The sequence below is a fragment of the Protopterus annectens genome, chromosome 11.part0 (genome assembly GCF_019279795.1).
Source record: "Protopterus annectens isolate FY-2018-M chromosome 11.part0, PAN1.0, whole genome shotgun sequence".
NCBI classification, from domain to species: domain Eukaryota; kingdom Metazoa; phylum Chordata; order Ceratodontiformes; family Protopteridae; genus Protopterus; species Protopterus annectens.
In genome coordinates this window covers 774,535,420-774,562,378 of record NC_056745.1, presented here as the reverse complement: position 1 = coordinate 774,562,378, position 26,959 = coordinate 774,535,420, and the positions used below count along the sequence as shown (strand labels likewise).

Here is a 26,959-nt window from a genome sequence, read left to right as displayed (position 1 = left end):
CATCCTATTAGTCACTTTCCCCTTGGCTGCTACAGAATGAATCTATTCATGACACAGATCTTTACACAGTAGTACATTATATAACAGCTAATAAAAACATGACTTCTGGAACACCAAATTTAGTCTATGTCAGCCCCATTTTGTCTAAAGAATAGCTTTTCTTTATTCCCCTGCTTCACATACAATACAGTAACTGCTTTTAAACTAAATTTGATTTATTCTGGCAGTGAACAGAAACCAAGGCCATCTATTAAGCCTATACATATTACAAGCAGTGGTCATCTGCCCACTCACATGAAACAGCATCACAAAAGCACATTATACACACAAGTACCTATCCTCTTCTGAACCAGTGAAATAAGGGTCACAGCAGTAGTCAGTCTGATGTGATTAAAGGCCAGATTGTGATAATAAACTCATGACATGATCCTCCTTTTCAAACAACACAACACTTAACCCCAAACAATAAGTTTTAAGCAATCAGAATGCATGCATCAGCTTTTTTAAAGAAACTAAGAACAATCTGTTTTCAGCCTTGTGCAATAACAATACATACATACCTGTTCGAATCCAGGAAGACTGAAGAATGTGTGACACATTGAGTTCTGGGTAGTGAAATGCTGAGGAGAAGAAACAGTAATGTTTATGCTTCCTTGTCAGATTACTCTAAAGTTAATATCACAAAACATTTTATGTCCATATTAATACAATATAAAGAACTCTATCTGTTATCTGAACTATGTATTCCACATAATCCTAATAAAATCTGGAACTTGATCCATGTAGAGGGATGAAGTCACGGCTACAATCCAGGTTACTGAGGTTTGACTTGTGACCATGGTGCAAGAGGAACCAGACGAGGGTGGGTGAAACGGGTTAACACTTCCTTTCTAAATCTGCTCAACTTCCTCAGAAAGGGAGGGGGGATGGCATGGCTGGGTGGGATACATGAGAAGGTATGTTCATCCTTGGTGAAGACTGGGAAGTGGGCAAGACTGCTTGCTTGAAATGCACTCATAAAGAGTAAGAACTGCCCAGTGTTGTCAGCCCATGGCATGATCATCTGCAGGCAGTTTATACAAAAAAAAAGTCTCAAACCACCCCTGATGGTTATCTGAATAATGCCTTCTCTTGGCTGACCCTCAGCCCAGTGATGGGAAATAAAGGGGTCCATTAGCTGAGATGGGGATGGATGACTGGCATACAGTGGAGGCAATGAATTACAAAAGAATCCTTTTAAAATCTGTAATACTTACTATTCTCAGCTTACAAGACATACTGAACGTTTGTGAAAATTAGTGGAAACTTCCACATCTTGCAGTATAAAACATGTAAGTTCACTGGGACGTAGCAGGATGTACACTTATGAGGCTGCGGCCAGCAATTTACAAGCAGCAATTACAAAGCTATGTCTGCCTATTACACATTCACCCTTCATCGTTCCTAATGGTCAACCTCTTGCCACACAAATGAGAGACAAGGCTCAACCCACTTAAGCTGAAGAGTCAAATTCTCAAACATGCAGGCATAATACTAGATCGACTTTCAAACTAGATGTACAAAACTGACTTTCAAAACAGCACCTTAGACTATCAGGAATTGAATTTTGAAAGGGCCCACAGATTTAATGATGCAAAATATTACCTCACTCTGATTGATGGAACACTAATGCACTTTCTCACGAAAAGAAGAAGAAACCACTCCTCATGTTCTTTAGGGGTTAAATAACTTCTTATCATCACAGTACTACCACACAAAAGACAAAGTTAAAAACATAGTCCACAATGAAGACAGATGTGTTTCAGCAAACAGTGATTCTGCTTTCTTGTCATAACCAGCCACTAACTGATGGGATAAATTAATACAAATACAACAGTGCATATGCTGCATCCATTTGTGGTCAGCATTGGGCTGTGAGGACGATAGAAAGGAAATGGTAGCCCTCATTTCAACCTCAAACATCATGGACAAATTCCACATTTGTAAGGAACTAAACTACCCTAGAAGTCAGACAGCACAAAACAACTAATTAATCAAATATATAGTGAAAAAGCACCAATGCACAGTACAAATCACTTCTGTTTCCTGTCTGTAAGACTGAATTTGCAGTATACTTCGTATAGTCAGGAATGTGTCAAAAAATCTGCTGATGAAAGGTATGGCTGCATTTCCTTCATTATCTTGGTAAACTGCAAGTCCACAAACTATTCTGCAGGTCCTTCATTCCCCTGGTACTGTGCCTGCCTGCAAATATGACCTGATAAGTGACCTCAGTTTACAGGAGCTGCTCAGGGATTGGTGTGCCCTCTCTGATCTCTGGAGTGATTCCAAACAAAATCCAAGACATCCTTTGAAATCTACAGAAAAAATATGTACTTGTATTCACTCTACTGCACTTTTAAACTGTGTATTGCTCAGTTGCCAGCTACTTTTAACTGTTCTTTCATTGTTTTAACTGTTTTGCCGTTTAACTGTTTCAACTGTTTGCTGTTTGAGACAGTTTTTCCTGCACTTTTTATTTTCTAGTACTTGTGTATTTTATAGTATAGGCTAGATTCAGATTTGCTAAATCTAGACTGTTTGGCATTATCTAAACAATAAAACCAGCCATCTTACATTAAGTGGGCACCCTGCACTCTTGTGTCAGAAGAGTGTAGCAAAGCACCCATCTGAGTTGGAGATTGTTGGAATAAGGCTCAGTATTGAGCATTTCCATTGGCCAGCTTGTTTGAAAATTACTTAACTTAGCTTGCATTTAGGCAGCACATTTGCAAGGGCCTGAGCTCAGTTTACAGGAATTGCTCTAGGACTGGAGCACTCTCTCTGATCGCTGGAGTGAATCTAAATGAAATCCAAATCATTCTTTGAAATCTACAGAAAAATAAGTATTTTTATTCACTGTACTTAACTTTTAAACTGTGTATTACTGAATTACTGTCTACTTTTAACTGTTTTTTTAGCAGTTTTAACTGTTTTGTTGTTTCACTGTTTAAGCTGTTTGCTGTTTGAGACTGTTTTCCCTACACTTTATATTTTCTAGTACTTGTGTATTTTAAAGCATAGGCTAGATTCAGATTTGCTAAATCTAGACCGTTTGGCATTATCTGAGCACTAAAACCAGCCATCTTACATTAAGAGGGCTCGCTGCACTCCTTGTGGCAGAAGAGTGCAGCAAAGGACCCATCTGAGTTGGAGACTGTTGGAATAAGGCTCAGTATTGAGCATTTCCATTGGCCAGCTTGTTTGAAAATTGCTTTACTTAGCTTGTACTTAGGCAGCACGTTTGCAACTGTCTTCATTAAAGTAAACACATTTACACCTAATATTATGGATGGTCAGTTCTCCTCCATTTCAACTGCCAGCCTGATTGACATGCATATCCTGAAGCAGTATAGCAATTGCCTCATGTACACTGACAACCCACTACTCCTAAACCACTCAAGCTCAATTTGTGAGAGATGCATATACACTAAGAATTTGGAATCCTTGCTCTCTCGTTCATAGAACAGTGACACTGAACAGGTTGTCATCCCACATTCTACACCTCCTGCACAAACTACACTCTCAACACATAAACCATCATACATGGAGGTACTCACCAGAAATTTACCTAAACACCAAAGACCTCAAACACACAGACATGCTGCACCTAATAAATACCTACAGCACTCAATACACATAAAAGCACAAGTGTCTCACCAAACAAGCCCCTAAAGCACAACGCATCTAAATCACATTTTTTGGTCACAGGCGACTCTATAGTGAGACACACAGATGTCCCACTCACCAGGATGGACAAGAAGAAGGTTACGGTCAGCTGTCTGTGAGGTGCCAGGACCTGCCAGATCACACATGCACTCAAGTCTTTCCACAACAAGTACCGTTATGACTCTGTCATAATTCATGTTGATGTGAATGCCTTGAGACATACCTCACTGGACTATATGAAGAGAGACATGACTGAGCTCTCTGAATATGTGTCTCAGGCAGATATGTCCCTAGCCTTGAGCAGCATACTACCTTCACCTAAGATGATACCATAATATAAACAAAAAATTATCGACTTCAACAACTGGCTTAGTTTCTGGTGTCATTCTAAGGGGATCCAGTACCTGTTGGCGTGAGATGACATGGTAGATAGACTACGCTGCTTTGCCAGAGATGGTCTTCATCTGTCACCTCTGGGATTTTGGTTACTGACTATTGCCTCCCACATAGTGCCTTTTTTTAGGCAATGTCACAAGAACAAAATTTCCAGATGTAAAAATACCTTCAAAAAGCAACCTCAGGGTTATGCTGCTAAATGCTAGGAGTCTAAACCTAAAACTGCAGTCACTGAAAGCAGCCTTCACCTTAGAAGATGCTGGCATCTGTGGAGTCACAGAGACTTGGTTTAAGGCCACTGAAAGTACCCCAGCCATACCGGGTTATAATGCCTTCCACACATTCAGACCACAAACTGAAAGTGCATGAACTAAAGGATGTGGAGCATCAATATTCATCAAAGATAAAAACAAAACGATTCCCTTGAACTAATCCAGGTCCAAATAACTGTAGGTAAGACCACTCTCCAAGTTATTACCAATTATAGGACCCCTCCATGAACCAGGATACCCACACTGCATACTTGGATCTACTTGACTCGCTCAAGATACAACCAAACACCCTAGTTTTAGGTAACTTTAACTACCCATCTATAGATTGGGTAAATTCTACATGTACTAACACACTTGCCCAAAGATTCTTGGACTTCATCCACTCCAATGCCCTGGATCAGTTGGTTGACACCCCTACAAGGGGCCTAAACATTCTGGATCTGGTGCTCACTAACATGGGTGATCATTCAACCACTCCATGTGTGCAGCCCTCCCTAGTGAGGTCTGATCATAAATCAGTCTCATTAAAAGTAACAATAACATCAGACACCCCATTAGCAGCAACTGGACTAAAAAACTTGACTGCATTAACAGTTTCATAGCCCCTGCCCTCACTGATGGCATGGACACCTATACTGGGATTTACACCAATGCCTTGTCTAAGCATCTATACAAATGTAATGACTCAGCCATATCTGATAGGATCAAAACAAGATCCTCAAGAAAGAACAAGTCTGCCTGGTGGATATCCACCTTTAACACGTTATACAATAAGAAAAAGAAATTGCTGTCCAAGAGCAGAAAAGAATGGTCTCTGAATTGGAAGTATTCCCTCCTCAGCTTAAACAAGCAAATAAGATACATCATAAGACATTCTAAAGCTAACTATGAATCCAAATTAGCCTCCTTTGCTAAGGATAACCATAAGGCCTTCTTTAGCTACGTCAGAAACCTTAAAGGAAAAACCTTCTTCTGTGCAGAACTGATTATTAATGGCACTACATATACTAAACCCGCAGAAATAGCCAAATTGCTAGCTGACAGGTTCAGTGAAAACATCCCTCCGTCCCCATCATCTATCCCCCAAAGCACCCCTACCACCTGCCCTCCACCTAGTGCCTCCAAGAAACAGGTTGTAAAAGCTCTCTCCAAAGCCAAAAACACAGCCTTTATGGGACTTGATAATATCCCAGGTTGCTTTCTAAACAGATTAAAACAGGAACTACCTGCACTGCTGGGTACTCTTTTTAACCACAGTCTAAGCACTGGTTTTGTACCTGCTGAATAAAAAACAGCAAGCATCATCCTGTTACATAAAGGAAATGCCTCCACAAACCCTGGGAACTACAGACCCATAAGCCTGACCAGCCTAATCTGCAAGGTTATGGAAAGAAAAATCATGACCTTATGAACAAAGATATAGGAGACGCGCAAACGCTTGACCTGACCCAGTTTTGCATCGTTAAAGGGAGATCCTGCCTCTTGAACTTGATGGACTTCTTTGAGACAGTCAACAAAGCCCTGGACAAAGGCAAATCTGTGCATACAGCCTACCTGGACCTGGCCAAGACTTTTGACACTATTACCCACTCAGACATCACTGGTAAACTCACCCAGCTAGAGATCAACCTGTACATTGTCAGGTGGGTAGCAAACTTGCTCACCAATAGAACACACGCAGTCAAAAAAGGTGACTACCTCCACCAGCAGACAAGTACCAGTTTTGTTCCACAGGGATCTGTGCTGGGGCCCCTATCGTTTGGAATCTACTTCTCGGATGTACATGCTAAAACAAAAGGCCTATGGCTGACAAAGTTTGCTGATGATTGCAAACTGGGTGCAGTCATTGAGTCCCCAAATTATGTCAACATCCTACAAGAGGGGCTTACGCAGACAAATGACTGGTGCCAAAGTCACAGGTTAAAACACATTCCAAAAAAATGCATTATCATCCCCTTCAGCAAGGGCAATGTCCACGCAGGTTACCACATTAATAGCAAAACCCTAAGCACAGAATCAGTGGTGAGAGATTTGGGCACAGAGGTTGACGGCAACCTTTTCTTTGATCACGACGTCTCAACAGTGGTAAGAAAGACTTTCTACAATGACGGCCTCATAAGTAAGAGCATTGCACCAGAACAAAAGAGGCTATAATTCCCCCTGTACTTTTCACCCATCAGGCCAATAATAGAGTACAGTGCTACCTTTAGTATATACCTTACAAGGCACGTGCAGCAACTGGAAAGACTTCAAAGGTTTTGTACAAAGAAAATTCAGGGTATTCAGCATATGTCATATGTCAAAAGATTGAAATCACTGTCACTATACTACTTGTCTTACAGACTACTCAGAAATGACCTCCGCCTTGCATATAAAGCAATCTCAGATCCTGCCCTATTACAAATGTTGCACGTTCATAAATCAAATGGTATAAGATGTACTCGCACTATGGAACTCAACCTAGTATGTGCGTCAACAGGACTTGCTGGAGAGATATATATGTCTCACAGAGGTTACCGCTCCTCTGGAACAAACTTCCAGTTCAGGTGAAGCAGAGCCCCTCACTGACCATATTTTAAGCATAATTTGAATGATTGGATGGGAAACTGCAAACTCAGCCCAGGAGTTTCACTTGTGCTCCTCTTGGACAGGGGCAATAGCTGCTGACTGAATTCTATTTAATATTAATTCCATTTAATACCTTGACATTCTTGGGAACAGGGGTCATACTTGGCTAGGCTTGTAAGGGCCCTAGGGCCATTAGCCTAGTAATAACTTATGATCCTATGATAACAAGAACTCCAGTTTTGTCAAGGACAGTTTTAATGTTAATTTTTGTAACTGAAGTGTCACACTTACTGGACAAACACCATCAGCATTTGGCATACTTAAGGCATGTTAAGAAATATTACCTGCACAGTTAAAAAACTGTATAAGCCTGAGACTAATTAAATACAAATACATGTTTTCAGTGACACTTTAGATGCTCAAGCAATCTTAAAACATGATTTATTCTACATTTGTCAAAATGCTGGAATACACAGTTATAACTTCTTGCCCAAGACCTGCAAAATGTACTTAGAAAATGATGCTTACGACAAAATGATGACATAGTTGCCACATTTTGAAAGAAAAAAGATACATGTCAATATATAAGAAATATACAAAAACAGCAATTTAACATTTTGTGCATTTTTTAGATGAAGAAACAGATGGAGATCAGAAAAAGTGCTTACAAATGCAGTCTTACCTATTTACATGTATCCATAAACTATGTATACTATATAAAATATTAAATGCCATAGAGACAACACCAATACTGATGAAATGTAACTAGAGCAAGGATTTTGTGTTTGTTGCAGTAGGGATGCTGCACTGCTGTAGCCATACTCTAACAACATCCCAAATCGACTTGACAGAAAATGGCACTTCTTTGTGACTCAACAGAAGACAAACTATACTGCTACCAGTAGCAGCATCAGTTCATTTCATCATTTTAGTCAGTGTCACCGATACACAAGATGAAGACAGGTGCTGAAATCTACTACAGCCATACCTCGCATCCTCTTAGTGCAAGCCAAACATAATGCTGGGGATCAGTGACAGATTTTAAATATTAATCTTATAACCCTAGAAAGTTACTAGAATAACAGATTTTTTATTAACGTATTTTCTGAAGTATATGAAGTTAGGACCTTAAATATCTGTCACTACTTGGTGACTTCAGTCAAGAAAACCACAAATTTTATGAGAAAGAGACAAAAAAATGAGGCACAATGCTGGACATTCTGCAAATTCTGAACTGAGAGTTTTGTCTCTAGCTGATTTATATTCCTTATAATGTGAGGAATACAACAATAAAAACATCAGTAATGGGAAAGGACCACTCCACTCAAGCTTACCCACCCCCTCCACCCAGTCATCCAGTTTCCCATGTTGCCATCAATCACCTATAGCCAATGTTGCTACTGGGCATGCTGCAACTGCTCCAATGTGCTGGTTCCACACAACGGCTGAATGGATTTGCTTGAGGATATTGAAACTTCACCCAAACAACCTACAGTTTCAAATCATGAGGAAGCAGTGAGGCATAATAATACAGACAATTTTATTCCTTCTTCCAATATATTGCCTTCTTGGCTGACTAAACAGTGGTCAGATAAGGAGAAGCATGTCCAGCAAGAAAGGTTTTGTGTATAAAATTACTAAGAATGCTAATTCTAAAGAGTATTGCAACATTAGAAAAGAAGAAGGTGCAGTTAACGATTCACCTGATTCATGCAAGGACAGCTTTCTTGCTTATTTATTAGAAGTTCTGGTATGTAACGTAATTTCCAAATGAATCATTTAACGAGTGATTGTTTTAGAGATGTTGAAAAATTAGTACTAAAAATTACAAGGTGCATTTGGGATATCTGATTATTCCCAGACTAGTCTAGGTACTGGTAGAATCTGTGATGAAAGCATTTTCTGGTTCCCATTCTGATGCACCCTTAAGGAAAGATTGGGAAGATATTATACATAAAGCCGGACTTCATTTATTACATTTAGTAAAGAGACGTAAAGAAAGTTAACTTGAAGTATTGAAAAACACTGTGTTTGAAAAAAATACAATTGTTGCAAAAGAAAGTTTTCGAGTCCATTTTTCAACAAAAAATGCAGGTTTTAGTGGACTCAATACCAAAGAAGATAGAATCTTAAAAAAATATAAAAATTAAAAAATGTTGAGAGATATTGTAGACTATGAGAATCAACCATCACTTGTCAAGAGAGGTGGTATTTCCACCATGGAGGCCAATAAGGAGGATAGCTGTCAGAAGTTTTTTTAAGCATCCCACTGGATCAGCAAATAGCTCATCGGCCGAACGCTCAGAATGTGCAGGAGAAGCATTCTTTTCAACAACACTGACGAGTTCTGCAGAACATAAAGAAGGGAAAACAACAGACTTGGATTAAAAAAAAAGAAAGAAAAGAGAGGGGAATTACAGAACAAATTACAGAACAGACATTGTATTTCAGAGGATGGATCCATCCCCATTTGGAGTACTTCAAAGGACTGGAACGAGAAGAAAAGGAAAGTACAGTTTTGTACCTACCATAAATGTAGATGTCCGAACTGGATAGCATCTGCAGTCATAACAAGTGGGTTGTCCTGTCGTCAGGCAGCCCTGCAGTCGGCCGGATTCCAAAGTCCGGGTCCGGCTTCGGCTGATGTCGCACTCCACCCGACGTCATCTCTGTTGGTCTCCGGGTATAAAAGCATCAGCCGACGCCATTTTCCTCAGTGTTTCTTGCCCCAGATGCCAGTAGCCCTCTTGCAGGCTAAAAATTTTGATAGATGCCAATGTTTCCAAATAGATAGAGGTAAACACAGCAATAAGCATATATGTACATATATACAAACAAATACACCATAAAAGACTCCCCCCCAACAGCTAGCTATTAGGAGGGTAAACACCCTAGGAGTACCACAGAGGGGAAGGAGGGAGGGTAATCCTGACTGCAGATGCTATCCAGTTCGACATCTACATTTATGGTAGGTACAAAACTGTACTATGTCCTTCATGGATGCATCTGCAGTCATAACAAGTGGGTAGAATACCATAGCCAACTAGGGAGGAGGATAAAAGTAGATTATGGTGTGTTTAGGATCCCTTGCAGTACAGCAGTGGCAAACCCTGCTCGGGATCTGGAATATAGAGGCAAATTATAATGCTTGGCAAATGTATGCACGGAGGTCCAAGTAGCCGCCTCAATAATGTCTTTGGTTGCCACTCCTCGTAAGAAGGCTGTGGTAGTGGCTGTTGCCCTTGTAGAATGAGGTCTTATGTTCTGTGGAATTGGTTTTCCATGGAAGGAGTAACAGTATCGTATGCAATTTCCTATCCATTTGGAGATTGTCTGTTTGGAAATAGCTTTTCCTTCCCTTCCTGTTGCATAGGCTACAAAAAGTTGGTCAGTCTTTCTGCTATTTTTTGTTCTGTCCAAGTAGTAGCGTAGCTGTCTATGTACATCCAAGGTATGCAGTATTCTTTCCCCTCTGTTTTGTGAGTTGGGAAAGAAGGTAGGTAGGTGGATTGCCTGGTTTAAAGAGACTCTGGATACCACCTTGGGCATAAATGTAGGATTAGTCCTCATGGACACTCTATCTTGGTGGAAGATTAGGAAGGGTTGCACTGCCATTAAGGCCTGTAGTTCTGAAACCCTCCTTGCTGAAGTAATTGCCAGTAGGAAAGCAGTTTTCCATGACAGGTGTTGTAGGTCTGCTGTTGCTGCTGGTTCAAAGGGTGATAGTGTCAACTTTTCTAGCACAAAGTTTAAATCCCAAGCTGGTAATGGTGGTTTCCTTGGAGGTTTTACATTCTTGATTCCTCTGAGGAACTGCCTGAGCAAAGGGTGCGAAAAACACGTGAATCAAACCTCTATTCTGCTGAAATAGCTGATGCATGTATCTTGATGGAGGAGTAGGACAGGCCTGAATGAAGGAGTTCGGCCAGATACTCCAGAATGTTAGGCATATCTATGTTTGACACATCTTTTCCTCTTTCCGTACTCCAAATGACAAACCTTTTCCATTTTCCAGCATAGTTCCTTCTTGTTGAAGGTCTGCGTGCTTCAAGAATAATGTCTTTAACTCTCTGGGAAAGTTCTGGATTAGCTGCTGCTATGTGATGTTCCATGCAGTCAGTTGCAGAGTTTTTAGGTTTGGATGTATGATGCTGTAGTTGTTCTGAGTTAACATCAAAGGCATCAGGGGTATTGGCCACATATTGTTCCGAGACATGCTCTTCAGTAGTGGGTACCAGTGTTGTCTTGGCCAGTTTGGAGCTATCAGGATTATCCTTGGACGTTCTTCCTTGATTTTTAGTAGTACCTTGTGTATCAAAGGAAGAGGTGGGAATGCATATGCTGTTAGGCCTTTCCAGTTGAAGGAGAGTGAGTCCACTTTCCATGCTAGTGGGTGGAATGTCCTTGTGCAGAATTTTTGAGCTGGTGATTGAGAGGTGATGCGAATAGGTCTATCTGTGGCATTCCCCATTTCTTGAGATGGTCTTGAAGATGTCCGGTGCAGCTTCCATTCGTGGGCATCCGAAGTGGTTCTGCTTAATATGTCTGCTAGAGTATTGTCATTTCCCGGTACAAATATTGCCTGTAACTGAATGTTGTAGCTGAGTGCCAGGGTCCACAGCTCCAAGGTCATTCTGCATAGGGGTATGAATGAGTGCCTCCCTGTTTGTTGATGTACCACATGACTGTGGTGTTGTCTGTCCTTATCATCAACTGGCCCTCTTTGAGAAATGGTTTGAACTTTTGGATTGCCAGTTTTACTGCCAGCATTTCTTTTAGATTGATGTGCAGGTGAAGTTGATCCTGTGTCCACAATCCTTGCACGCATTTGTCCAGCATGTGGGCCCCCATCCTAGGTCTGAAGCGTCTGTTGTGATGGTCTGGCTTGGTTGACATCTGCGAAAGGGTAGGCCTGGGTTTGACTGGCATGCCTGAGCCCACCATAGGAACTCCTGTTTTAAGCATGGAATTAGTGGGATTTCTGTTTCTAGACTGTGTCTGTGTTGGGACCATAAATTCTTTAGGTACCACTGTAGTTTCCTCATATGTAGTCTGGCAAATGGGACCAAGATTATGCATGATGCCATGAAGCCCAAGGCCTGCAGAACTTTTCTTGCTGTTAACTTGTTCAGTTTTGTTAGTGCCAAGAAGTAAAGAGGAAGTTCTTTTGTTTTTCTGTAGTCAGGAATGCCATTTGTTGTACTGTGTCCAATTCAGCCCAAGAATGTCCTTGTTTGGGATGGTATCAGCCTTGACTTTTGTAAATTGACTGTGTATCCCAGTCCTTGTAGCAAGTAAATGACCCTTTGTAAATCTGTTGTCAGCTTGCTTTTGTTGTCCCCTTGTAGCAGGCAGTCGTCCAGGTATGGGTAAATTTGAATTCCCTGTAGTCTGCAATGGCGATTACTGATGCCAGGCATTTTGTGAATACTCTGGGCAGTAGATAAGCCAAAGGGCAATGCTGAGAATTGATAGTGCTCTGATCCTGCAAGAAATCTGAGGTATCTTCTGCAGATTGGTCGAATGGGGACGTGCAGGTATGCCTCCTTGAGATCTAGAGTTACCAGCCAAGACTCCTTGCCCAGCATGGGAAGAAGTTGCTGTAGGGTCAGCATTTTGAATTTTGGGACAATGATGTATGTATTTAAGGTGGACAGGTCGAGAATTGGTCTCCAACTTTTTCCTTTCTTGGAACTAGGAATAGTCTGGAGTAGAACCCCTTTCCTTGTTCTGCTGTTGGCACTCTTTCCACAGCTCTCATGTTTGCTAACTCCATTATCTGTAGAGCCTCTGTTTTTGATTTGGAGGTAGATTTGGCATTCCTCTTTGACTGGTAAAGTGTGGAAGTGAAACCGTAACCTTGATCTATGGTTTGTAAAATCCACTTGTCTTTTGTTATGTAGTGCCAGTTCTTTGAAAATAAGGTTAACTTTCCGCCTAGAGGAGCTGCTATTTGTTCCCTGGTAGGCGGATTTAGGATTAAGTCACTGTGGTTGTGCTGATGTAGTGGCAGTGGCTGTGTCTGTGCCTCTGTTGTTACCTTGCCACTGTCGTCCTCTGTAGGCACCTCCTCTGGATTGGTTTCTGCCTCTGGAACGCCTATTCCTGCCCCTTTGAAATTTTGTGGAGTCAGGAAAGGACCAATTTTGGCAGGCCAGTTCCTGCTAAACCTTGGGGTTGAACCTGCAAGAAATCTTTAACAGTTTGAACAGATTTTGCCTTTTCTTCCATTTTCTTCATAACCTGCTGGGCAGGTGTACCAAACAAACTTGTCTTGTCCATAGGAGCATCTAGCAACTTAGCTTTAACATGATCCGGTAAAGCTTGTTCCTTTAGCCATGCATGCCTTCTTATCACTGTGCCTGTCATGGCTGATCTAAATGAAGCCTCCAGTGCATCATAGCCACATTTTAAGGAATGGTTGCTAACCTGTTGTATGTTATTTACCATCTCTAATACATATTTCTTATCAAGAGATTCATCAGTGGTTAGTTTTTAGTTAACTGATCAAGCATAAACTCTTGGTATTGTATCATGTGAAACTGACAGTTTAAAGCTCTAGCTGAGAGAGTAGCTGAAGTGTAGACCTTTTACCCCATCTGTCTAGTGACCTTGCTTCCCTTTCAGAAGGAATAGGGTTTTTAGCTGTGGTCGCTGCTACTGCCTTGGGACCCTGGGATATAGTTTCTGGGTCTGCAAGTGGGGCCTTGTAAAGGTGGTGATGAGTATCTGGCACCCTGTAAAATCTGTCTGGTTTGGCAGGGGCTGGGGTAAAGAATCTGGAGCGGAGCAAACATCATTGAAAGCATCATCCACCACAGAGAGAACAGGAGGTATAGCTAAGGGCCTGTGCTGTGGGAGGTGCAGAAAGGTCCTAAGTCTTTTCTGGAGTCTGAAAAATCCTGTTGCTGCCATTGGAACTGTTCTCGCATGGCATGCAAGGTTTCCCAAAGGAGAATTCTTCTGGTGCGGAAGCAGCTGGAATGGATTCTTCAGCATCAGAATCTTCAAAATTGGAGAAGGGAGCCTCAGGCTGGTCAGTTATGTCTGATTCATCAGCAGAATCATCAGAAGACACTGGCTCAGGGGGCTCTGCCCTAGGTCTCTTCTCTGGGGGCTGAGAGGCCCTGTCTGGGTGAGATTGAGATCCTCTAATTAAAGAAATTAAATCTTCTGCCAAAGAAAGCATTTGAGAACTAGAAGAGGGCCTGGATGTGGGGGTTTAACAGGCACTGATTTAGTAGTCTTGGCTGCTTTAGCCCTGGCGAAGGCCTTAATGGACATGGCAGCTGGAGGCCTAGCAGCACCACATGCTGGGGTAGAGACATCCAAGGGATGGTGTCTGATAAGTCAACCACCGTAGTGGGTAAAATTTCTGAGGTCGATTCAAGAGTTGTAGCAGGGGCCTCAGTTGTAAGAATAGGTTCAGCTGTACTTTGAGCAGTTTTCTCGGTTTCGGCCGAAACCGAGACACTCGTGGTTTGCTTTACCGTGGTTTCGCCGAAACCGCGGACCGCGAGTGTCGGTCTTTATCTTTGCGTTTTTTGGGGGTAGTCGGAGGATCCGACGGCATAATGTACGCAAAATCAGAACCGAAAAACTGTTCTGCAAACTCCGACCGACGCCTAAGCGTTCGTCGGTTGAAAGAGGCACAGGCCGAACAGGCTGCTACGTCGTGGGCTGGGCCTAAACAAGGCAGACAGTAAGAGTGGAAATCTTTATGAGGTATTTGTTTCCCACAGGTTAAACAATTGTTAACTTTTTCTGACATCGGCTGAGGCAAGAAAGAGTCCCCAACGGGGTACTTAGCTTTAGAAGTCTTCGAAGTAGTATTCGGTAGAAGTAATCTCTGGATCCGACCGACCGGCACTTGCGAACAGCTTCTGCTTCGGGCGCCACGCGGCAAGAAAGACTGAGGAAAATGGCGTCGGCTGATGCTTTTATACCCGAAGACCAACAGAGATGACGTCGGGTGGAGTGCGACATCAGCCGGACCCGGACTTTGGAATCCGGCCGACTGCAGGGCTGCCTGACGACAGGACAACCCACTTGTTATGACTGCAGATGCATCCATGAAGGACATCGGCAACCATTCACACAAATACAATCACTGGATACAATGGTCAAGGGAGTTTTACAACACAAACAGATCGCAGACTTGGTAAGTGGACAAAGTATTTTAAATGGGTCAGAACACAAGACAGTGAGTAATGAACATGTTAAAATACTAAACTATTTTGATAAAAGTCTAGCTGATACTCAGATTTCTTTACTTACAAAAGGTTTAGGGTATGTTCCTTCAAAGAAAAAAAGATTATAGACATCGTAACCTCAGTTAAATTGTTACCTAGAAAACTGAATTTGGTAGTTTATTTCAAGTGTAATAATATTTCCTCTCTAAAATTGATGTTGGTTCCTAATAGATCCAGTATATTTATCCCTCCAGCTAATAGTAATGTGGATTGTTTTGAAAAAACTGTGAAAGGGAAATTAGGAAAATTTTAGCAATACCATGTGAGAGGAGATTTTACAATTTAACTAGAGATGAAAAACGTGTTATAGGAAATGTCTACCGACAATTCTATCAGAATTACGAAGGCAGACAAAGGGAGTGCTATAGTACTTATGAAAATGCCCATGTATACAGATAAAATGAAGGAACTTTTTAGAGGACATCTTTTAACAAGGAATATCCCTGAATGATATAAAGGTTAGTTACACTGAAATTGAGTCCCATATTAAATGGTTATTTGAAGAACGATGGACTGATATTAACATCAAGGGCTTTCATACAATGCAATTTCCTAGACTGGAGTCAGTTTCAGGATACCAAAACCACAAATGTATCAGATCCCACATTGAGGACTATTATGTCAGTGTCAGGTTCTAAAACAAACCTGTTGGCTTTGTTTATTGAATGTAAGTTAAAGTCAGCAGTTAAGAACATTAAGTCTTTTGTTTTGAGCTCAAGTGATTGTATGTTTAAGATTAGAAATGCAGAGTCTAAATCAGATGATCGGTTGGTTACAGCAGACATTTCTAGTCTTTATATGGCAATTCCAACAGACATAGGCTGTTATGGTTTAAGGAATATTTCATGGAAAATTGTGATTTCCCTGATGGGGAAAACACTTTTTATGTTCCTTGCTGGAAATGATATTAAAGCATAACTATTTTTTTAAGCAAAGATTATTTTAACAGTTTCAAGGAGTACTAATGGGGGTAGCTATGGCCCCCAGCTATGCAAATATTTCCTAGGTCACTGGAATAGCCTGTTTTTTTTGTGATAGTCCTTTTTCTGTATTTATGAAAAAATATTTATGTTTTATTGACGATGTTTTATTAATTTCAGCAAGTAAGATGTTAAATGTTTAACTATTTAAATAGTACTATTTTTTTAAGGCTCACTTTTATTTTTTGCAGGTCCTCATTTATCTTTCAGGATACTAAATTAATGATGTCCTTAAGGGACAAAGAGGCAATCATGTCCCTGACCCACAAAGAGGTGACTAGTAACAACTTACATCGTTTTGATAGTATACACCCAATGTATCAAAAAAAGATTACTATTAAGGGACAAATGATTATGGCCAGTAGACTTTCAACCCAAGATGTTAAGTTTAAAAAGAAGTTATGTATTACCATAACATTCCATCTGTGTTGTTTATCTTCATGGAACAGACTTGGCCGTTATTCCAGCTCACGCCTTACAAAAACTCTCAGCTTAGGTTTTACCCATAATGCTCCTCTCAGGATTACCTCGGATCGAGTTTGCACAAGACAGTGATAGACAGTAATAACAGATCAGAGACCACATCTGTATGCACAAAAAGAAAAACCCAATCTATTGGGATATAACCGTGCCACCAAGAAGCCCAAAATGTAAGGGGACAGAGGGTGGGAATGTCAAGGATAATTAAGGATTGACAACACAGATGGAATGTTATGCTAAGACAAACTTCTTTATCTGATGTTGTCAATCTTCACTTAATCCTTGACTTTGGGACAGAGTCCCTACCTGCTTAAATCTTGGAAGGTCTCACAGAATTATATTCCTGAGCACCATCGACCCAAATGATGCTCATCCCCTAGAGACCAGATCCAGCTTGTAATGAGTAATAAAGGTTTGCGGGGATGCCCAAATAGCCGCTGTACTGATATAGTCTATAGAAGCTCTGGAATGAAAGACTGCAGAAGCGGCTATTTCTCTCACTGAATGTGCCTTTATTGGCCCTGGTAGTTGCACTTTCCTTTTGTTATAAATGAGGGTTATACAGTCAGAGACAAAAGGAGATACTGCCAGCCTAGCTAGCTGGAATTTTGTAAATAATTACGTCATTGGTGAATATCGAAATGATTTATATAAGATGCTTGTATTAAAAATGCATTAGAACTGTATGTCATGTGTATATCAAATTGCTTGTTCAGACACGTGTGTTGCAAAGGTATTTGCAAAGTGCTATTTGAAATGTAACCACAATGGGCCCTACTGGAAGAGAACAGAAATGCACATGCACTATTGTGACTGTTTAAATGTATACATTTTAACAGTGGAAACTTGGATACAGGATGTTAACCTCAGTCAAGTAAATTTTAGAAAAACAACTGAAATTAAATTACTTTATGGTTAGGCCATAAAATATGGTATCTTTCAGTTTTCAATGCAGCAAGAGGCACAATGTCTGCACTAGGAAACTTTCTGTATTGTCTTTAGGGTGAATTAATTACTAGTCTTGAAAGCATGAATGAATGCAATTGTTTTATGACTTCTAGCATCTGCCAGAGATCTGGGGAGAAGCCCTTGTCTGTATATTTTTACAGGTGGATGCTAAATACTGCCAGCTTCATTGATGGTTGTTTGGCCTGGGAACTAGGAGTCAGATGACAAGAAATAACATCATTCTGCAAGCTATCCCAACAGTAATATTTTAGACATTCATTTGAGAAGTCTCTCAGTGAGACAGAGCATTCTGATTTGGTCTTGGACCTGACAACCATTCACCACACATCTGCCTTGCTCTATTAGTAAGTTCTTAGAATGTAGTATAACTCTCTTAAATTCCGTCAGGAATATAGTGAAGCTTAGTTTAGATGTTTTTCTTTATTTATTTGAGATTGTCCTGCAATGTTGTTTTAAATATTTCCTGAGGTTTTGAACTCTGATGTCACTGTAAATATATATTTAGTACTGTCTTGTTCTTTTATTACTTATTATTAAATACATTTAAACCTTTCATTGTGGCTGATCTGTGTAGAGATATTTAAGTTTTGAGAGTACTTGCACATTTACTTGGTGACACTGTGTGGCCACTCCTAATAGCCTTGTTCTTGGTCAAACTACTATTTGTGTTAATATTAATATTGCACAGTAAGATTGGATACCATTTGTTAAGGGTCTTAAAGTAGCTGATAAGGAGTAGGTTTGTGGCAGTGGTAACTACCTTATAGTATGGGCAGAAGGAGGCATAGCTAGTAAACCTGTGCCAGCCTTTCCCAGGTGTATGTGTGTGTAAATCAAACCTCAAAGAGTGTGTGTATCAGCTACTTGGGCAGGGAAACGAAGCACTGGTTGGACAGAGGAGGTCTTGGCTGAGATCTCAGCTCAATAGCTGTACCACTGGAAAGTCTTACTGGGGATTTGGAGAAAGAGGGAGCAACCAGCCCCGGACTGACTGTGGTCTCTGTGTACTCTTAAGGGAAATTGCACTTCATGCAGAGAGCTGCATCTGGAAATACTGTGTGTGTACCTTGTCATCCTCCCAGTGTACATCCCCCACTGGTGCCACTGGTGAGGATTGGGGCTCCTTGATTACTGGTCCAGTGACGGGGTGTCACACAGTCCTTGAGCCATTTAGCTAAAGTAGCCTTAGAAATTGGTTTGCTCAGAGTAGCAAAAGAGAAAAAAACAAACAACTGATCAGATTTTCTGAATTCCATTGTTCTGTGAAGGTAGAAACGTAATTGTCTATGAATATCTAGCAAACACAAACAATATTCACCCTTGTTTAAAAATTTGGGGAAAAATACGGGAAGTTGTATAGTCTGGTTGATATTAGTCTCAGACACTATTGTAGGTAGAAAGGAGGGGTTTGTTCGCAAGGGCACCCTGTCCTTATGAAAGTTTAGGTAAGGAGGCTTGCAGGATAAGACTCGTAGCTCAGATATTCTCATAGCAGAAGTTAATGGCAAATTAAAAATAAGGTCTTCCAAGATAAATACTTCAAATCGCAATTTGTGGATGGTTCAAATGCAAAATGAATTAGAGACTGCAACACCACATTCAAGTCCCAAGGTGAAGAAGGATTTTTGTATGGGGGTATGAGCATTAACATTCCTTTTAGAAAGGCTTTGCAAAGTTTGTGGGACATTACGGCTGTATCATTTAGACCATTATGAAAATTCAAAATTGCAGCTAAATGTACTTGTATGGTCGAGGAGGGTGCTCCTGCATCAAAACGTGATGCTAAAAACTCCAATACCCTATCAACTGGTGCAGAATATGGGTCAGTTTTACTGGGTCTATATTAAAATCTCGAAGTCTGACAATATTGAATACGATATTGTCGACACGAGAATACCTAAAGTGCCATATATCGAACGTTTAAATGGAAAATCTCCGTAGGGGGAGATTTCTGTTTACTTCAATGTAATGCGTTCTCAGAGTTAGCATATTTAAGTATGGGGGGGTGGGGGTGTAGGGGGGCTTGACCCCTCCCTACACAGTATTTAGTTGTTTTTTTTTTAATTTAGTATTTTTTTTTTTTTTTGGTTTCGATGGTTTAAGACTTCGATCACTAAAGTTTGATCTTTAGTGATTTGAAGTTGTAAACCTTCCGAGATTATAATATAGACCTGTTTTAATATCTGTAGTCCATTTTGAAAATTTTTGCCATTTGCTAATGTATAATCATCTAGTCAAAGGTTTATGAGAGGCTAGAACAATTTGATGAACTGGGGCAGTGAGACTATTATGCCTGGCAATTACTGGAACTGGAGAAGCCACACAGTGAGCTTTAGATTTTGAAGATTCGGATGAACCAGTCCCTCTGGATGGGACAGGAGGTCTGCAGCTGGATCCATGATCCATGGTTTCTGCACTAAAAGAGGCCAAAGAAAGGGAAACAATATCTGTCGAGGCCAGAATGGGGCAATGAGAATTATCCTGTTCTTTGACCTGCTGGCTTTCTTCAGAAACTTTGAGATGAGAGGAATCGAGGAAAAGGTGTACAATAGACAGGGGGAAGCCAATCGTGAAGGACAGCATCTCCTGGTGACTCCCCCGGAGGGGGAATCAGGCCAAAGTAGCTGCTGCACTTGTTGTTCAGGGGGGGATGCAGAGACTGCAGCAGGGCTGACCCCATTGGCAGAATAGCCTTTCTGCCACCAAAGGATTGAAAGACCACTCATGAGGCATTAGAATGCTCCTGCTCAATTTGTCTGCAATCACGATGGAGCTCCCGGGAATATGCATTGCAATTAAAAAGCGGCTGGATGAAATCACCCACTGCCATGCCCTGAGTACTTCTCGACAAAGAGGATAAGATCTGATCCCCCCTTGCTTGTTGATGCACCAGACTACTGACATGTCGTCTGTTTGAATCATAACTGTTTCCCAGGGGAGGGCTTCTTGGAATGCTCACAATGCTAAGAGCACTGCCCTCCTCTTTAGAACACTGACATGCAAATTGGCCTCCAGCTGGGACCAGGTGCAAGTGTCTAACAAAAGTTTGTTGGAGTGAAGCCGTCAACTGAGGTCTTTCTTGCATAAATTGGTGATCATTACCAGATGGGACATTTAGTGGTGCTGCGGTAGCATTGTCGCCTCACAGCAAGACGTTGTCACATTCGATTCTCAGTTAGAGCGTCTTCTGTGTGGAGGAATGCGTGAATGGGTGTGCCTTGGTTGAAGGTTGTGTGTCAGGGCTGGTAACTCGGCATGTAAAAATCCACTACCAAACATTAGCGGACCGGAGTTCCGCTGTGGTGACCCCTAACCGGGATAAGCCGAAAGACACAACAACCAGATGGGACATTGGATGGTTCAGTAAGGACCATTGGGATGCCAAAAGCAATTGAAGAATCCACATGTGATATCTCGTAAGGAGAACTAAAATAATGCAGGCTGACATTGGTCCTAGAATCTGTAACAACAGTTTTGCAGTCACCTTTCTGCTCCGAATAATCTGACTGACTTGTGGTTGCATTCTTTGAAGTTTTTCTGGGGGAAGAGATGTGATGTCAGTGTTTGTGTTTAGCATCGCCCCTATGAATTCTAACTGCTGTGTTTATTCTAGATAGATAGAATTTTTCGTAGTTTATAGTGATCCCCAGCAAGGAACAAGTTTGAAGAACGCAGTCTCTTGCCTGTAACAGTAGATGACTGGTGGAAGTGGTAATGAGCCAATCATCTAGGTATGGAAACAAGCAGAATCCTTGCAGTCTGAAGTGAGCTGCTACCATTGCCATGCATTTGGTGAACACCCTGGGGGCCGTAGTGAGGCCAAAGGGCAGGGCTCTGAACTGGTAATGACTGGCTTCCAGCCAGAAGTGTAGGAATCTTCTAGAGCACTTGTCCATTTTTATGTAGTAATATGCATCCTGAAGATTTATTGAGCACATCCTATCATATTTTCCTAAAAACGGAAGTACACACTGAAGAGTAGGCATCTGGAATTTTGTTTGCTGAACTGACTTGTTCGAAACACTGAGATCTAGAATTGGTCTCCAGTCCAATGTTTTCTTTGGCACTAAAAAGAATCTTGAGTAAACTCTGGATCCTATCTGGTCTTGTGGGACTGCATGGATGATTCTTTTGTCGAGCAGTTTTTAAATTTTTAAGACTGCTGCATCCTGTGACTGGTTGGAACATTTGGGATTTTTTTGGATTGTCTGGGTTACTTTGTAAATGGGATATTATAACCTCTAGTTATAATCCCTTGCTCCCAAGTGTCTGTTGTTATCCTTTGCCAGGCAGTTTGGTGCAGGGATAATTGTCCCTCAACTACCTCCACAGGACGGCAATCAGGCCTCCTTTCAGAAGCGCTGAAAGGAGTTACCAGGGAAAGAATCCCTGGATCCCTGATTTTGCGGGCCATCTCTGCCTCAAGGACAGTGTCTTCCATTGTAAATCCCCTAGGGGGGATTCACTGCCACGTGAGTAGTGGAAAGGTCCTTGGGATTTTTTGAACCATAGCTTCCGAATTCTCTGGTTCCTGGAGTTGCAAGACTACTGAGGATTAGAAAAGCTTCTGTCCACAGCAGAAAGGGTCTTTCCATCCTTCTCACATCTGGCAAGGGTCTCTTTAATGTTGGGGCCAAAAAGGGATGTTCTTTCAAACAGAGCATTGAAGAAGGAAGACTTGAATGTCTCTGTAAATTCATATAAGCGCATCCAGGCATGTCTCCTGATGGCTACACCAAAACCCACTATCCTAGTTGTCCCTTTGGCTGCATGGGCAATAAGCCTCATGGAGGAACTGCATATTGAATCAAAGGTTGCCAGCTGGGAACCCCCACAGCTACTGCTCCTTTTAGAGTATCTGATAACTCCTTTATCAGATCTCATTGAAGTCTTGTGAAATATGCCATAAAGTTCAAGAACCTGAGCGCTAAGGTCAATGAAACATACAAGCACTTCCCAAATCTATCAATCATCCTAGACTTTTTATTAGGAAAATGGATACTAGGACTTTCATCAGCAAGTTCCTTTCTGGTGGCTGCTGCTACCACCATGGCATCTACCATTATTCCTTTAGCTTAGTGCTGCTGATCCTGAGGAGTTGACAAAATGAGGTCTGGTCTCTTGGGAATTGGCTCAATGGAATCAGGTATCTTTCAAGCCCGTTGTGCAATCAATTTAATCAGATCATCAGTGGGCAGAGAGATCCTGGAGGTAGATGGTCAGGCACAGAAAGCCTTCAGGTATACCAGTTCTTCTGAGAAAGGTTGAAGGGAAGCCGAGCCACCCCTCTGTTTCAGGATCTCTAATATATCTCCAAAGGAGACGTCTTCCGGGAGTGACTTTGGGGAACCTTCCTCTTCATTGAAATTGGTATCTTCTTTGCAAGACTCTTCAGGGAAGTTCAAGTGCTTCCTCTTCCACTTACTCTTCAGGGGTATCTCCTTGGTGGGATGGGCCAGAGAAGTGTCTGAAGAGGACATGACTACCGTGGTTGGATCTGAGGTTTCTGTACCCTTTGTCCCAGGGCAGAGGCAGGAGGAAGCTCTGGGCGAGGGGTAGGGCAGAGTTGTTAGTCCGATTAAATTGATATCAACTGTGAGCCCGCAGTGGACAAGGCCCTCTCCATGGCCTGGTAAGCAGGCTCCCCATAGAGGAATGGGAGCCCGGAACTAAAATAGACTCCTTTGGAACCGTGGTCCATTCCCTGCCAAGAAAGTCACCTCCGAAGCTGAAGTCAGTGTGGAGATCACATGTGCCAAAGCCCCGAGGAGCATGGACAGTTGTGACAACACTGGAGTAGAACCACGCTCCCCTTAACCGACAAAGAAGCTAAAATCCCAACAGTCCTCTGGTTCTGACAGAACCAAAGAGCTCAGGGCAGTTAGTGCTGGAGATGCAGATGTGGTTGACACTGAGACAGTCGAAACCATTACTGTCAGCAGCGGGAACTCTGAAAGCTCAGGTGGAGTCAGAGGAGGAACAACAACAGTTGAAACTATGGGTATGGTTCCAGAGCCAGGGAAGCTAGGAAATGATGAAGAAGCTAAACCCCTCCACCAGGAGCTGGTCCGCCAGCCTCGAAACATCAGACTCTGTGAGGCTCTTGGTGGAATGGATCAAAGTGACCAATGGGGAATGGAGTTTCTCCAAGAATGGGCTTGGAGGTCAGTCTCGAAAGGAGTCCACTGATGGGGAATAGGTTGTCTTTGGCTGGTTTTCAAAAAAGAACTCCCTTGGTTCTGAAACAGATGGAACCGGAGAGAGAGAAGTTGTAGTGAAGTCTTGTCCATGGTAAATGCAGGTGTTGAAATAGTCAGTGCAGGAACCGGCACCGAGGATTGGAGAAGTTTCTCGTTCAGTTCCTCAGAAACTGTGGGAACCGGGGAGGTTCTAGCCCTTTTAGTAGGTGGCACTGACAAAACTGTCAGAATCAATAGGCTCCTCTTCTTAGATCCCTCATACTTGGAAGATGTGAAAAAGAGCAAGGAGAGCTAACATCAATTTTGGATTCAGATGAACCAGATACGGCCTTGCTGAAATCTGATTTAACAAGGCCTTTCAAAATTAGTTTGTTTTTTCATTCTACAAGGGCCCAGTGGCTGAAGCTGTGACAAAAAGTGCAGTCTTCTTGAAGATGCAACAGGCCCAAGCAGCAGACTCATCAAGAGTGTCCATCTGAGCTTGGTAGTTTTCTATCGCACTCCTGGCATCTTTTGAATTCATAAGTTCCCTTTGTCTTTTCTGCAATATCTCTCTCTCTTACACACACACACACACACACACACACACACACACACACACACACACACACACACACACACACACACACTTATGGACAGAAAGAAGTAAAAGCTAATTTTTTTTTTTAATTAAACAGCAAGAAAGTACTTACCAACAATGATGGAAGGGTTACCATTACGGTAGAAGGAAAGGTGAAGTGAAAGAAAAAAAGTACCAACAATGGTAATAAAGATTTACCAGAAAGGTAAATAGAGGGAAGGAAGGAAAGATGTACTACCAATGCTGGTATTAAGACAGAAAATGCTAAAGTGTTCAAGAAAAGAGACTGGAGAGAAGCTGGGTAAATTAATTAACTATAGAGAATAAGTGACAATAGTTTAAAGATAAAACACTTACAGTTTTTTTAATAAATAAGCTGCTCACGGTCTATAGAAGAGAAACATGTCTGGTCACTAAAAGTGGCAAACGAGATCTGAGGTAATCCTGAGAGGACCTTTATGAGTAAAAGATAAACTCGAGAGTTTTTGGAAGGCGTGAGCTGGAATAATGGCCAAGACAATTCCATGATATGGAACCGAACCCACAATCAAGGATTAAGTAAAGATTGACAACATCAGAACTTAAGTTATCAAATTGAAATTTGTAGACACAGGCTTGGTGAAAGATATTGTTGAAGAAATATTGAAAGGGATGAAAAATGTGTTTAAATAAGTTTTATATTATTCAGAATTAGAATAGGGTGAGACCAGAGTAAGTAATGACAACAAAAGTATGCCATGGAGCTTATTTTAATGTTCTCATTAGATACCCTGGCTATAAAAAAGTCATCACTAATAACTGACGTATACTTGCAGCTGATCCCATAGTCAAAACTGTAATTGGTGAGGATCCAGTACATATTAACAAAAGGAAAAGGATTTTGAAAAATGAGCATGAAAGAAACAAAATAGTCCTTCATTCTTTGTGCTTCATTTTCTGTGCTAACAAAGACAGGAGTTACTCTTCTCCAAAGTACTGTAATTGTGACACTAAAGATGTAATTTATGTAGCAGAATGTCTTCCATATTTGTCGCAAACTGGCTCAAAGACAGAACCCACAGAGTGAGAGTTGCTGGAGCCATGTCAGACTCGAAACCGGTCACAAGTGGCGTCCCACAGGGTTCTGTCCTGGGACCACTCTTGTTTGGTATATACTTTTCCGAGGTACAGGCAAACGTGGGAGGACTATGGCTCACCAAGTTCGAGACGACTGCAAAATGGGTGCCATAATCAACTCTCCAGCTGACACAAACATCCTTCAAAAAGGTCTCACAGAGACAGATAACTGGTGCCAGCACCATGGTTTAAACTAAATGCCAAAAATGTATAGTCATACCCTTTGGCAAAAACAATGTGCCCACAAATTACCACATAGGCGGAAACCCATTAAGTACAGAGAAAGTTATTAGAGACCTGGGGACCCAAGTTGATAGCAATCTCTCCTTTGAAAACCACATTGCCAAAGTGGTTAGAAAGACCTTCTACATAGCCCACCTCATCACGAAGGGTTTCACATCTAGATCAAGAGAGGTAATCGTGTCCCTTTATTCATCCCTCATCAGGCCCATCATAGAATACAATGCCCCTTTTGGGATGTACCTTACCCGACACCTGCGGCAATTAGAAAGACCCCAAAAGTATCTCACCAAGAGGATCAAGGGTCTCAAACAGATGCCATATGCTGCTCGGTTAAAAAAACTCCAGCTCTACTCAGTTGCAAACCGCCTACTTCGAGGCGATCTATGCCTGACATACAAAGCTATGTCAAATCCAGAATTAATGGACATGCTCTACCTCAGTAAATCTAAATCCCTTAGAGCCACACGCTCTAGGACTTGAACCTCAGCACAGAAATAAATAGAACTTGCTGGAGGGACAGATTCATAACCCAGAGGCTCCCTTCGCTCTGGAATAGAATTCCAGTTCATATGAGGCAGAGCACCTCACTGAATCTCTTCAAGAAGAATCTCGATAAGTGGACGGGGGATCGTAGGTTTGTCCCAGGGATTACTCCTGTGTCACTATTAGACAGAGGCACAGTAAACTAAACCTTAAAAAGGGCACAGTATACTCAAATCAAGGGGTGGCGTAAGCCATACAGAATTGGGCTAGGCTTATAATTGCCCCAGGGCAGATAGCCTAGTATGAACCTATGAACCTATGAACCTATTAATATTTTTATATATGATGTACGACTAGGAAATTTAAAGCTAGAACATACAAACACTGTAATGCTATGAAAAAGGGAGACAACAAAAAATGCTTTGTCTAAATGTAAGAAAAAAATATAACAACTTTAATAGATTTATTTATTTCTTTTACATTTTAAATGCCATAGGACCAGAAATAAGAGGGAGAGATGCAGAAAACCTTTTTTTCTAACATCTTTATTGCATTATCACATAAGCAAATTTACAGTCATATAAAAGTAACCAAACTATATTAACATAACAAACATTATACATCACATATATTATAGGTTCATAGGTAGATACTAGGTTATCTGCCCTAGGGCATTTATAAGCCTAGCCAGAGTGTATTTGGCATCCGCCTC

At 41.5% G+C, this 26,959-nt stretch overlaps 1 protein-coding gene across 5 annotated transcripts in view; it reads right to left on the bottom strand.

The window, feature by feature from the left end:
- The window catches only part of KIAA1549 (KIAA1549 ortholog), a 2,575,340-nt gene that overhangs the window by 1,388,521 nt on the left and 1,159,860 nt on the right, over positions 1-26,959 (bottom strand). For all 5 annotated transcript variants that reach the window (XM_044088205.1, XM_044088206.1, XM_044088207.1 and 2 more), the window contains exon 7: positions 561-620. In XM_044088205.1, coding sequence (XP_043944140.1) covers positions 561-620 — 60 coding nt within the window. The remainder of the gene's footprint in view (positions 1-560; positions 621-26,959) is intronic.